The sequence below is a fragment of the Notothenia rossii genome (assembly GCF_949606895.1).
Source record: "Notothenia rossii genome assembly, chromosome: 1".
Classification (NCBI taxonomy): domain Eukaryota; kingdom Metazoa; phylum Chordata; class Actinopteri; order Perciformes; family Nototheniidae; genus Notothenia; species Notothenia rossii.
The window spans coordinates 43,039,310-43,052,549 of record NC_136912.1 but is presented as its reverse complement, the minus strand read 5'-3'; the positions used below and the strand labels follow the sequence as shown (position 1 = coordinate 43,052,549).

At 43.2% G+C, this 13,240-nt stretch overlaps 1 protein-coding gene across 2 annotated transcripts in view; it reads left to right on the top strand.

Annotated features, from left to right (window-relative positions):
• Nucleotides 1–13,240, top strand: part of LOC307043664 (endonuclease V-like) — a 126,981-nt gene that overhangs the window by 51,137 nt on the left and 62,604 nt on the right. For both annotated transcript variants that reach the window (XM_079688306.1, XM_079688305.1), the window contains one exon: nt 9,552–9,621. In XM_079688306.1, the coding sequence (XP_079544432.1) occupies nt 9,552–9,608 (57 nt within the window). In that variant the 3' untranslated portion in view covers nt 9,609–9,621. The remainder of the gene's footprint in view (nt 1–9,551; nt 9,622–13,240) is intronic.

The window sequence follows — 13,240 nt, the reverse complement described above, 5'->3', positions numbered from 1 at the left end:
CAGCATGGTAACATGACGCTCATGCCACGCCCCTCTCCTTTGCAGGGCAGCGCGGTCAGCTGCAGCTCATTTGCCACAGAATCAGCCCTTGTGAAGACAGGGCTGGAATAGAGCAAATAGAGCGAAATGAGGCATGGCTAAAATGCATGATATATTTGGTATTTTGAAAAAAAACTTCACAGACATGTTTTATAGGTATGGCCCTACAATATATTATTCAAATATAGCATGATAGGTCCACTTTAAGTTATTAAAGAAACATTAGAGTTAAGCTCGTAGCCCCACCGTATTGTGGGGAGGCTTTTATTCAGTTTTTGTACCAGTTTTACTCACAGGAGAGAAAGAGACCTCTGCGATAACTGCAGTAGAAATACCCTGAACGATGAACAACATATTAATCCTCGGAGACGCTTGATCATAAATGATTGTTCGGTAACCACTAACCTAACAGGATGAAGACAGCAGCACTTTTAAATACAACTTAAAGGCCAATTAAATACATCTGTAGACAAGGAACATGTCAGTGTGTAAGTCCCCAAACCCCCTGTACCTACACTGGCCATCAAACTAACAAAAGCTCTTTTAAAGCTACAGTTATTGATTTTTCCAAATCAGTTTCTTATCTACACATTTAATAGACACTATACACTACAACAATATCAGCATTGATTTGGATTTGTCTACACTGGCCACAATGTAAACATTTAATTTTCACTCTATTCTAGCTGTTTCCACAACTCTTGAGAATTTTTTTTTCAAATCCATTATGTTCCCCCGTTAGTTCTTAGAATGCTGTGGCACCCAATGGGTGAATCAGAGCACTTTTCTGGAAAGCAGAGGCTTCAAAGTGCAGAAGATTAACCAAACCAATGAATGAACTAAAAGCATTTAGTGAAAATATTGATCAGTGCCGCTTTAAAAATCAATAAAAAGTTTTCAGAAAATAACTGAGATTGACAATTGTGATGACCTGTCAATGGTGCATTCAACTGGTTGATTCTGGCGTTTTAATGCTTTGTTGAGTCATATATTACATTGCATTTAGCTGACACTTTTATCCAAAGCGACTTACAATAAGTGCATTCGACCGAGAAGATACAAACTTGAAGTTAACAGAATCATATAAGTACATCAGGTTTCATAGAGCCAAAACGTTTCAAGTGCTACTCAACTGGCTTTAGATAAGCCAGTCCTTTATTAGTATAAAAGTGCTTTTTTAGTAATTGTATTGCTCAAAGTGGAGTCGAAAGAGATGAGTTTTCAGTCTGCGCCGGAAGATGTGTGGGCTTTCTGCTGTCCTGATTTCAATGGGGAGCTCATTCCACAATTTTGGAGCCAGGATAGCAAACCCACGTGTTTTTGCTGATGGGAACTTGGGTCCCCCTCTCAGTGCGGGTGCAGCGAACCGTTTGGTTGATGCAGAGCGGAGTGCACGTGCTGAGGTGTATGGTTTAACCATGTCCTGGATGTAGGAAGGGCCAGATCCATTCACAGCATGGTATGCAAGTACCAGTGTCTTGAAGTGGATTCTAGCAGTTACCGGAAGCCAGTGAAGGGAGCGGAGAAGCAGAGTGGTGTGGGAACATTTAGGAAGGTTGAAGACCAGGCGAGCCGCTGCATTCTGGATGAGCTGCAAAGGTTGGATGGCACATGCAGGTAGACCAGCCAGGAGAGAGTTGCAGTAGTCTAGGCGTGAGATGACGAGAGCCTTGACCAGAAGTTGCGTCACTTTCTGGGTCAGGTGGGGACGCATCCTCCTGATGTTGTAAAGCGTGTATCTGCAGCAGCGGGTTGTAGCAGCGATGTTTGCAGTGAAGGACAGTTTGTTATCTAGGGTCACACCCAGATCCCTTGCAGTCTGAGTCGGGGAAACAATAGAGGGGCCAATGTTGATTGTTTGGTCAAGAGTGGGACAATCTTTTCCTGGAAGGAAAAGCAGTTCAGTCTTGTCAAGGTTGAGCTTGAGGTGGTGAGCAGACATCCACTGAGAGATGTCAGCTAGACAAGCAGAGATGCGTGCAACGACCTGGGTCTCTGAGCGGGGAAAGGACAGAATTAATTGGGTGTCGTCAGCGTAGCAGTGGTATGAAAAACCATGCGGGCTAATGACAGATCCGAGCGAGTTTGTGTACAAGGAGAAGAGGAGGGAACCAAGAACAGAGCCCTGAGGGACCCCTGTAGTTAATTGACAAGGGTCGGACTCGGGCCCTCTCCAAGTTACCCTGTGGGTACGGTCTTTGAGGTATGAGGTGAGGAGGGAAAGTGCAGAGTCTGAAACTCCAAGTTCTTGGAGAGTGCGTTGGAAGATCTGATGGTTCACCGTGTCGAATGCAGCAGACAGGTCCAGAAGGATGATTGACAGAGGAGAGGGAGGCTGCTTTAGCAGGGTGCAGTTCCTCAGAGACAGCAAGGACAGCAGTTTCTGTTGAGTGATCTGCCTTGAAACCAGACTGGTGCGGATCCAGACGGTTGTTCTGATGGAGATAACAGGAGAGTTGTTTAAAGACAGCGCGTTGAAGTGTTTTAGACAGGAACGAGAGGAGAGAGACAGGCCTGTACTTTATAACATCGGACGGGTTGAGAATGTGTTTCTTTAGGAGAGGGTTTACTCTTGCCTCCTTGAGAGTGTTTGGAAAGTGACCAGAAGTTAGAGAAGTGTTGATTAAATGGTTGAGAGACCGTAGAATATCAGGAGCGACAATCTGAAGGAGGTTTGACGGGATAGGGTCCAGAGGACAGGTAGTAGGACGGGCAGAGGTAATGAGAGTAAGAACCTCACTTTGAGAGAGGGGAAAAGGAGGTTAGTGTTTGGGTGAACAGGCGGTCTGTGAGTGAAGGTGAGTCAGAAAAAGAAGAGCGAATATCATCAACCTTTCTTTCAAAGTGGTTAACAAAGTCGCTTGACAGAAGGGAGGAGGGGGAAGGGACTTTGGGGGGTTCTAAGAGGGTGGAGAAGATGGAAAATAGTTTTAAGTAAAGTAAAGTAAATACTTTTGGTTTTTCGGACTGAGGCAAAACAAAGAATCCAAAGATGTCCCTCTGGGTTTGGGTTGAAGTGACAGATGTTTCTCACTGCTCACATTGCAAAGACAATTAATCAAATAATGAATCTGATTAATCAATATTGAAAACGGTTCCATCTGCACTGATAGCACCATACAGTTCCCGGCTTGTTCTTTTCCAAACAGATTGTCTGTGGATAAGTTTGAACATCCAATTGGCTTGACAGTGATAGCAGCAAATACAATGTGTTTAGCGGTATTGGAGGGCAACGGACAAGTCTTAGTGGAAATAGTCAGAGAAAGAGAAGCCTACACAGCCATAAAACAGTCACTCCGGACAACTGACTGGGTGAAACATCCATTAAGATTCACACCAGTCAATGTCAAATGTCCACACCAGCGCTCCGCTGGTGTGGACATTTTCTGAACGCGCAAAAAAATATGGGACACGTTTAAAGTGGAGCTCCCCTTAGGAACCTAGGCTGTCTAAATGTTAATATATGTCTGTCTGACATTCTGGTGCTTCAGCCACTGGACTCTGGACCTCCACAGAGAGTTTGGAGGCTTGGAGAGAGACGAAAGAGCAGCTCTGTGGTGGATATGTGAGAGAAAGAGGGGAGGGGTGGGAGGTGTGAGTGAGAAACATAGAGATCTGTAGGGGAAAGTTGAATGATTAGAGTGATAAAAAGGATTTGATGTGAAAACAGTAAGTGAAGGGAGGAGAATTCCAGGGAGAAGGAGGAGGAGAAATTATTGAAATGATTTTGAAAAGGAAGGTAGGATTTAGAAAGCAGGAAATGTTAGAGCAGCCTGGAGTTGCTGCAGGGCTTAACAGCCTTTTGGGGGGCTGGTTGTTAAAAACGTGCCGCAGGCCACTGGACCAGAGCCAGGACTCAGACACCTCTTCGTGTGTGTGTGTGACCCGAATGTACCAAAAGGCCCTGCAGAGAGCCAGCAGTGCACATCTGTTCACCTGTGCATATCCATCTTGCCTGCCAGAGGAAAACGCTTCTGAACTGCTCAGACTTCAGTTTTTTTTTGCTCTACAGCAACAACCCCTGTCAACTTCTTTTCATTAAAAAGTTTTCCCCTTCATTTAATCTTTGTCAGGTACTGTACAGAGATATAATTAACCATGATCTCATTCAGAGTTTTTTTTTATGTTCGCACTTACTAATTAGATCTGACATTTAGGTTTTCAAATGTGTTTTTTATTATTAGTGGCTGCCTCAGTGATGTTCCCTCTTGCTTTAAACAATGAGTTTGATATGTTTGGAATTAGTCATCTTCGTTAGCGGCGTATTTCTCCTGCCAGGCATTCTCAACCGAGTCATAAAAAGTATTGCTGAACAACAGACCCTCTATGAACACTAGACTATGTTACTTTAATTGAACAGGAGCCACTGTAGCTATATAAAATAAAGAAAATATATTAGTTAAATAAATAATAACATACATCGATCAGTTGTTTGTGTTGCGTTTATCTTTATGCAGACGATACTGTCCTACCTTGTAAAGCGAATCTCTTGCAAATTGAATTGTTTTACACTTCAATTTTTGCTACTTTTCAATGATTTAATCCAAATCTAAAGCTTTTCATTTGTCATTGCCTGATTTGATGGTAAACAACTGCACACACAATTTCTGGGCATATGAATTGTCACTAAACTTAATTTTAAAGCCAAATTAAGTATAGATTATTTTATTTACAGATTCAGAAACTGCTTTTTATTTACTGATACAATATTGGTGAAAACCGCCCAAAACATCTTTGGTTCCCATGCCCCTGACATCGCTGACCTCCAGCCTATAGGAATAACAACAAATAAAATCCACTCTAGTGTAGGCTTTGTCTGGGGGACTGTTGCCCTCCTCCCAACAGGTACCTGATCCACCAGCAGCCTCAGAAACAGTTTTTCTTCACAACACGTAACCTGCTGAACTCTCAAACCGTGTACTAGCCCATTCCCCCTACCCAGTCGTGACCTTCAAACTACAGCGCTAACCCACCACCACAGTCCCATTCATACTCACGGGGCTTCCACCCACAGTTCCACACACTCATGGACCTTGTTGGGAAAATATTTTCCTGGGCCCATAACTTTGACCCAGTGTATCAGTTTGTTCTGCCCTCACTGAGGACAGGCCTGCATCCTGGGTGCTGTGCTCTCATACCTCATTCACACCAACGGTGTTTCAGGGCCGGTTCGGAGCTGGTGCTTGAAAAGCACCGGGTTTTCTTCTTCACGCCGCAGCGGAGCAGCCTCTTAGCTCCGGAATCCGGTTTGTTTCAAGCAAAAGCACTGCATACGTCACGCTTACGTCGAGGCGGGGGCAGGGGCAGGGGCGGGATCAACTCCTGAACAACAACAAAAAGCCGGCGTTTTATCCAGTTTGTACACAACGATGGATAAACTTAACAAGCAGCAGTGGTCCACTGAAGAGACCAGCTACCTACTGGCAATCTGGTCTTCCGAAGAGGTACAGAGGAAGCTGGAGCACAATCGGCCATTGTTGTTGTTGTCGGTGTCAGCTGTAAGGGGTTTCCGCGCGGTTTGGCTTTATGAAGCAGGCACGCAAACGGTTACGTCATGACGCAAGTGTGAAAAGAGCCGGAGCTAAACCGAAGAACCGGTTCTGAACCTGAAAAGCTCTAGCACAGAGCTTGAACCGGAGTTGCGTTGGTGTGAATGAGGTATCAGTGTTTTGTCTCCCTGTTCCTGCCGGTTGGCGTCAGCTGGTAGAGGTGTTATGGTTTTATCTTGTTATGCACAATGTTGATTATTCTCTCAGAACCAGCTACAGTAAATACAGGGGTCTGGGGTAAAGATCTTCAGAATTGGTTTGGCAACCGCTGTGTCACCTCGTGGCTGCAGCACATGTCTTGTGAATTTTCCGGCCGAAGCTCCAAATAAACCATCATTGTTTGTAGCTCCCTCCAGTAAATGACACGAGGCTGAGGTCTTGATTTAAAATACGGGGTTTATTTCTTGGGACCTTTTCCAATCCGTGGGAACTGGGTTATAAGACCAGTGGCGGCGCCAGGGTATGGCTGGGGTAGGCTACAGACATACCAAGAAATGGCTTAGCCCTACCTTAGCCCCACCATGAAAAATTATGTTAAAGTAAGCAAATTAAATTATAAGAAAAATGCTAAATGTTGAGAACATGCATTGCGAAAATATACGTGCCGTGTCCACAACACACAAACTGATCCTGCTGTAACAACAAGTGCACGTTACTGATGCAATATGGTTGAGACAATTCAGGCTTATGCTAGAAGAGGGGTGCAAGGAATAGTCTAAGTAGTGGGGGAGTTTTATACACTAAAGGTGTGGAAATTCTCTCGCGTTATAATATCAGCGCGGCCGCGGTCAGATCAATATTACTCCGAATGCAATTTGAATAGACCTACAGCCAATCAGAGCAACGAAACGTTGGGACTGCGTCATGCATTACTGATTGAGATCAATCGGAACCGCCATTCAGTATCCCCATTGGATCTTCAACATGTACTATCATACGTCACGTTCACAGTGATCGCTTTTACTAGAAGACAAATGTGCCGTTAAATTTCATACAGTTAAATTTTGATTGAGACAGGGAAATAATCTAAACCTCACGCGTGGCATTTCACTGTCAAGGGGGGCGATATAGCGTGTATGTAATTACATTGCAAATACTGACTGAGCCCCACCACTGTATGGGTTAGCCCTACCATAGATTACCAAACAAAAATACTCTGGCGCCGCCACTGTACAGTATAAGACGGAAACATATAAAAGGTAAACAACAAATAAATATGTAATATATGCATATGTCATCACTGTTAATGCAGCCAATTAAACAATAAACGGCACACATATCCCACACAGCAAGTAGCATAAGCTAACAATAGCATGTAGCACAAGCTAGCGCATAGCATACATACACACACATAACCTGCAGCTCAACCGCACACAATTACAAAAACAACCAGCACAAAAACGTACTGCAGATTAGTTCCGCCTCTATTGTTGTTACACATAAAAAGGTAGGAACCAAAAATACAATGTGGAACAAATGAACAACAGAAAGTGAAGACAGTTACAGTGTTTGCCATCAAAGTTCCAGCTCTCCCCGTGTCTCTCAGAGTCTCGTCTCCAATTGCTTCAGAAGTTTCCATCACAGACCTTACCCTGCTTTGTGCACATATTCCTCACATCTGTATTAAATATTTGTTACATCTGTATTTAACATATATTTCACTAAACCCTGCACCTTATCAGTATATGCTTCAACCTTTGCATCTTATCTGTAAATAGGTATTTCATATTTACAAACTTGTAACCTAACCTAACATAGTTAATTGCAATCCATCCAATCGTTGTTGGGATCATAGCGCAGTGGACCAATCAGCCGACGGAACGAAATTGTTGCTAGCATGGCTAAAAACTGAATGATCATGAATACTATAGTGACATACACTTTATGGTGGTTTTGCTGACTCAGCTCATCCTGTCTGGGTTTATGTCTCTGCAGGGGAGGGGGGGTATCTGATGTTGTTGTATCTGATGTGTTTGTGTCTCTACATGCAAGACCAGCTCAAGCGGTGATGGGGCCCCGAGGATCATTTTTCTTTATGGCACTATGTAAATAAGCCTTCTCTAAACCTGCTGTTCTGTTCCGTTCTGTTATGAGGCTTCCAACATTTTAACATTTTGCCCACCTGGCACAGAGCTGCAATCTGTGCAGAGACAGAAAACAGTACAGCAGGTTGTGAAAGCCACTGTAGGTTAAACACTGTTTGCTACACTAATTCTGACACTACAGACAATTCATATGAACAAACATAATGCGATGCAAGTGAAGAGTTGACTGTCAGTGTGTGTTATGGGAGAACATCACACACACACACACACACACGCACGCACGCACGCGCGCGCACACACACACACACACACACACACACACACACACACACACACACACACACACACACACACACACACACACACACACACACACACACACACACACACACACACACACACACACACACACACACATACACATACACAGGTCATGCCAAGAGTTGATATCTAAATGGCAAACCATCATCATGACTGTAGAGCTGTTGGATCAGAAAACACCAGGTTTATGAAATCAAACAGCTTCACTGAATCAAAGTGTTGATGAAAAGACAGTGTTTGAAAACCTGACAGTTGAAATTGGCAAAATATAGTCGAACTTAGGCTTTATTTATTTCTATCTTTTACCATTCAGACAATTATGACCTTCAGTTTGCAGAGAAATTTGATTTATTGATATGTTGCTCTAAAAAACCAAAAATCAAAGGGATAACCTTTTGCAAAAAACAAATGTCTAACATGGTCTGGAGGTGTTAAAAGACAGACATTCTATTTTTAAAAAAATCCCTTTCCCTCTTTTTTTTTCTTTATTTGGATGACAAGTCTCAGTGTCTGAGTAAACAAAAAGAGCCCTTGACTATAAAATACACTTTAGGCATTTTAAATAAGAGAGTGATGCCGTTTCCTCTTTTTTTTAGTACTGCATCTTTACTGCTCCTGCCGGTTGAAGTTTAGTATTGTGACATTTCAAAAAGTACAATTTAAACCCTGATAATGCCCACACTTTAGTACAGCAATTACTGGGATTTGGAGGAGTACAAAGACACACCTGCACAAATTAAATCTGTATATTTTGATAATAAGGTTCCTAGTTGATGTCTGGCCTAGGAAACCACAACAAAGGTCCAGAAACAGCTAAACAAAAAATGCATTTTTAAACATGGTACACTTTTAAAACTATAATTTCCTTTTGCTTTAATTGAGCTACTTACCGTCATATTGTGAAGGATTTGGACATAATTGCAATGGGTGTTGGAAAAAGGATGGCAATATAGCAATATAACATCGATTCATTTAAGTATTAATGTTCTATTCGAAAATAATTAATATGGCAAATACAAATCTAATCAAAAGTCAGCCAGATAGACAAGTTAGTCAAAACAAAGATGGAAGATTACTCTTTTGCATTTGAAAAAAAAGGTTGAAACATATGGTAATGCAATGTTTAAAATGGCAAAACAATCTGATTGTATTGTGATAATGGTTAGAGGGTAATGGGGTCTTGGGTTTTACAACAACACAAAGTTACCACATTGAAACTTTCATAATAAATGGAGAATATTCTTCTTTTATCGAGCTAAAAAGAAGCTTATAAAATTAGTGCTCAGATGTTGGTACACTATGTTCCTAGTGAAGATAACAAGGCAATCTTGCCTCAGTAACATTTGCACAAAGATCCCACTGTGTTACAGCTTTACTTTGTTTGTCAGCAAACAGAAGAGCTCGGTTTGCTTCATGTAAAGTTAGCATCAAGGCACTTCATTTTAATCTCAAACTTCAGAAGAACGTGTTCAGTGTGCGTTCGTGCTCGCCTCTGATCACAGCTAAGAAACACTTTGTGAGAACTTGTTAAATGCGGAATCTCTCCCTCTTTTTTTAACTTTCTATAATTTCCTTTCTCTCACTTTCTTTCTCACAGGCCGACTGTCTTTCCAGAGAATACCTTCGCAAACACTTCCCAGCTGCAGATACATGATGCAAAGAATGAGGTAAGTGATAAAATGCACTAAACACACTTTGATGCACACACTCACGCACACAGATATCTTGTCGTCTATGTGTGCTACCTCTGGGAGAGAGGAGTGATTTACACAGGCTTAAAATAGGCTTTAGCAAGTGACTCATCCAGGAATTTCCCCAAATCCTTAAGCAAAGCCAGGTTTGTTGATAGAAAGCCTAATCATTGTCATCTAATTCGCTCTTTAAATTATGCAAATGACTTGTAGAAGCAGGACAAACCCCTAAACAAACTGAAGATTGTTTAAGATTTGTCTCTGAAATTCCTCTTTTAGCTGGAGCACAATAGGTGCAGAGAGACAGTAAAACAGAAGAGTAGTTCAAATTTATGGAATTAAACAAATACAATACACTGTAATCTGCATAGTGGTGGTTCGAAGCTCTGTAAAGACTTGAGCAGGCGTCCTGTTTCAGTGACTCTCTTACTTCGAGCTGCAGCACAGGGTGAACTTAAAGACTTTAAGAGCCTTTGACAAGTTCTCTGAATTTTCGGAGGGGTGTGGAAGGGGCAGAGGTGAGCCGAGGACGCCCGAGGTTAAGCAGACATAGAAGCAGAAAGCGAGATGGAACGGTGAAGAGTGAAAAAGCCTTTGATCCTGTGATTCTCATCTGAAATAACAGGCTGCGCCGCTCAGTTCGGCCCTACACCTTCCTCATTACAGATCAAAGCCGCGGACTGCTTGACACTTAGATGCTGCGAAAACTCAATCAGCAATCCCTCTTACCCCGCGAAGACAAGTATTTCCAAACGTGCACAGAATGCAACACTCCGGACCCAGAGTGCAGCAGCTCACACTCACAGGTTTTGCTCCCATTTGCTCACACGCAGGCCCATGAGGCTGTGTGCACTCTCACATCCCTCACCCTACCCCACTGGGAAACATAATGGGATGTCCGTGTTCATCCACCCAGAGGCTCCCTAACGTGAAGAATCCTCAGAGCGTGCTCCCCTCTTTGATCATCGTATCTACAAAGAGACGGAGACAGGGAGAGATGCTTTGTGCTGAGTATGCAGAGCTGCAGCAGGTTCCTACTGTATAGGCAGGGGTGCACACAACTTTCTCAGTGAGGTACTCAGATGAGTACCTGGAGTCAGTGTTTGGTACTCCAACTTCCGGGGGGGGGGGGGGGGGGGGGGTTAGTAGTAGAGTGCAGAGCTTCGTGACCACAGAGCGTGTGAACGTTGTGATCAGCTGTTTTAGCGCAGTGCTGCTGTACAGGCCGACGTTAACAGCAGCCCTGTCTGTGCACACGGAGACCAACTCCGTCGTCCGATGATCTAACCGCCTTCTGGAAAAGCTTCACATATACATCGGTACGCAAATGCGCTTTGTGACACAAGTGACGGTACGCATTTCAGATTGTTGCCGCGCATGCGTACCTGCGTACCACTTATGTGCACCCCTGTGTATAGGCCTCGACCCAGCTCTACGCTCTCACTCAGTCAACAGGGTGCTGCAGGCACCGTCCCTCAGAGACTACACCTCTGCAGCTAGTGAGCCACACACTTCAGGCTTGGGATCTCTTCATTTACATTGTATAAGGACTAAATCACCAAGACAGATTGCTTGGGGGGTAAATGACTTAGCAGGATGTCCCAAAACTACTTTGAGGACATCATAATCTAATTCTCCTGTTCCTATTTGTATTTTCTGCCTCTATTGTAACATGTTTCCGTGCTTTAAACCACTTAGGGATGTCACACCCCTTAGCCTATCACACGTTGGAGTGCTAACCAATACAAGTGCGAGTGTTATATGGTTTATATGTCATTTAGCTTACAGAGATAAGCAAAGGAGTTCAATGGAGGTGGGTGGGGGTAGTGTGTGGGAGCCTTTGCAGACCATTTACATGCACAAAAACTATATAACACAGGGGGATAATGCGCTGATCTACCAGTCGATGGGTCAGTGTTTAGATACCCTGCAGCCAACATTTCAGTCACTTTGGATAAAAGCTTCAGCTAAATAACAAAATCTAATGTTAATACAAATTCAGTGTGAAGTAAGGACACCAGCTTGGTTTGTCTGGTATCTATTTTCATACATTCCTGACATTTCAACCATTGTATATACACTCACAAGGCCACTTTATTAGGTACACCTTGCTAGTAACGGGTCGGAGCCGCATTTTTTTATTCTTCGTGGCATAGTCTAAGTTGCTGTAAATATTCCTCACAGATTTTGGTCCATATTGACATGATAGCACACAGTCGCTGCAGATTTGTGGCTGCACATCCATGATGTGAATCTCTGGTTCCACCACGTCCCAAAGGTGATCTATAGGATTTAGATCTGGTGACTGTGGAGGCCATTAGAGTGAGAGTGAACTCATGAATTTGAGCTTTGTGACATGGTGCGTTATCCTGCTGGAAGTAACCATCAGAAGATGGGTACACTGTGTTCATAAAGGGATGGACATGGTCAGCAACAACACTCAGGTAGGCTGTGGCGTTTAGATGATGCTCAATTGGTACAAGGGGGCCCAAACTATGCCAAGAAAATATCCCCCACAACATTTCCCCCCCACCACCCACCTGAACTGTTGATACCAGGCAGGACAGATCTATGCTTTCATGTTTATGCCGAATTCTGACCCCACTGTTCAAATGGCGCATCAGAAATCCAGACTCATCAGACCAGGCAACATTTTTCCAATCTTATATGATCCAGTTTTGGTGAGCCCGTGTGAATTGTAGCCTCAGCTTCCTGTTCCTAGCTGACAGGAACCCGATGTGGGCTTCTGCTGCTGTAGAACCATCTGCTTCAAGGCTCCACGTGTTATCCACTCAGAGAGGGTCTTATGCAGAACTTGGTTGTAACTAGTGGTTCTTTGAGTTACTGTTGCCTTTCTATCATCTTGAACCAGTCTGGCCTTTCTCCTCTGACCTCTGGCATCTTTGGCCCAGAGAACTGCCGCTTACTGGATATTTACCCTTTTTCTGACCATTCTCTGTAAACCTTAGAGATGGTTGTGCGTGAAGATCACAGTCGATCAGCAGTTTCTGAAATACTCAGACCAGCCCGTCTGGCACAAACAACCATGCCACCTTCAAAGTCACTTAAATGACCTTTCTTCCCCGTTCTGATGCTCGGTTTGAACTTCTCCAGGTCCTCTTCACCATGTCTACTGCATATGCCTAAATGCATTGAGTTGCTAATTAGATATCTGCGTTAACGAGCAGTTGTACAGGTGTATCTGATAAAGTGGCCAGTGAGTGTATTGTAGTATATAGCCAGTGTATGACGATATTTGTGTAAAGATAAAAAAAATTGAAATCCATGCAATTGTTCCTTTGGCTTGTAACTAGGTCGGCCTTAAGGCTCAGTCCCCCTTAAGTGATCCTGGACTTTACACTGCTTCTTTCTAGGGTTGGGGGATATGAAGATTATTTTGACTAAATACCTCAATATCAATATTGTGAAAATAATGGTAGGGTAAATTGTAAATATGTTATGAGCCAGACTGACCTACATGTATTTTGTTACAAATAGTTTTTCTTCAGTTTTATTTTTATGAGAATATGTAGGCCTAATGCTGTGCTAAAGTGTGAAGAGTTACGGCGTAGGATTGTGTAATATTTATAATATT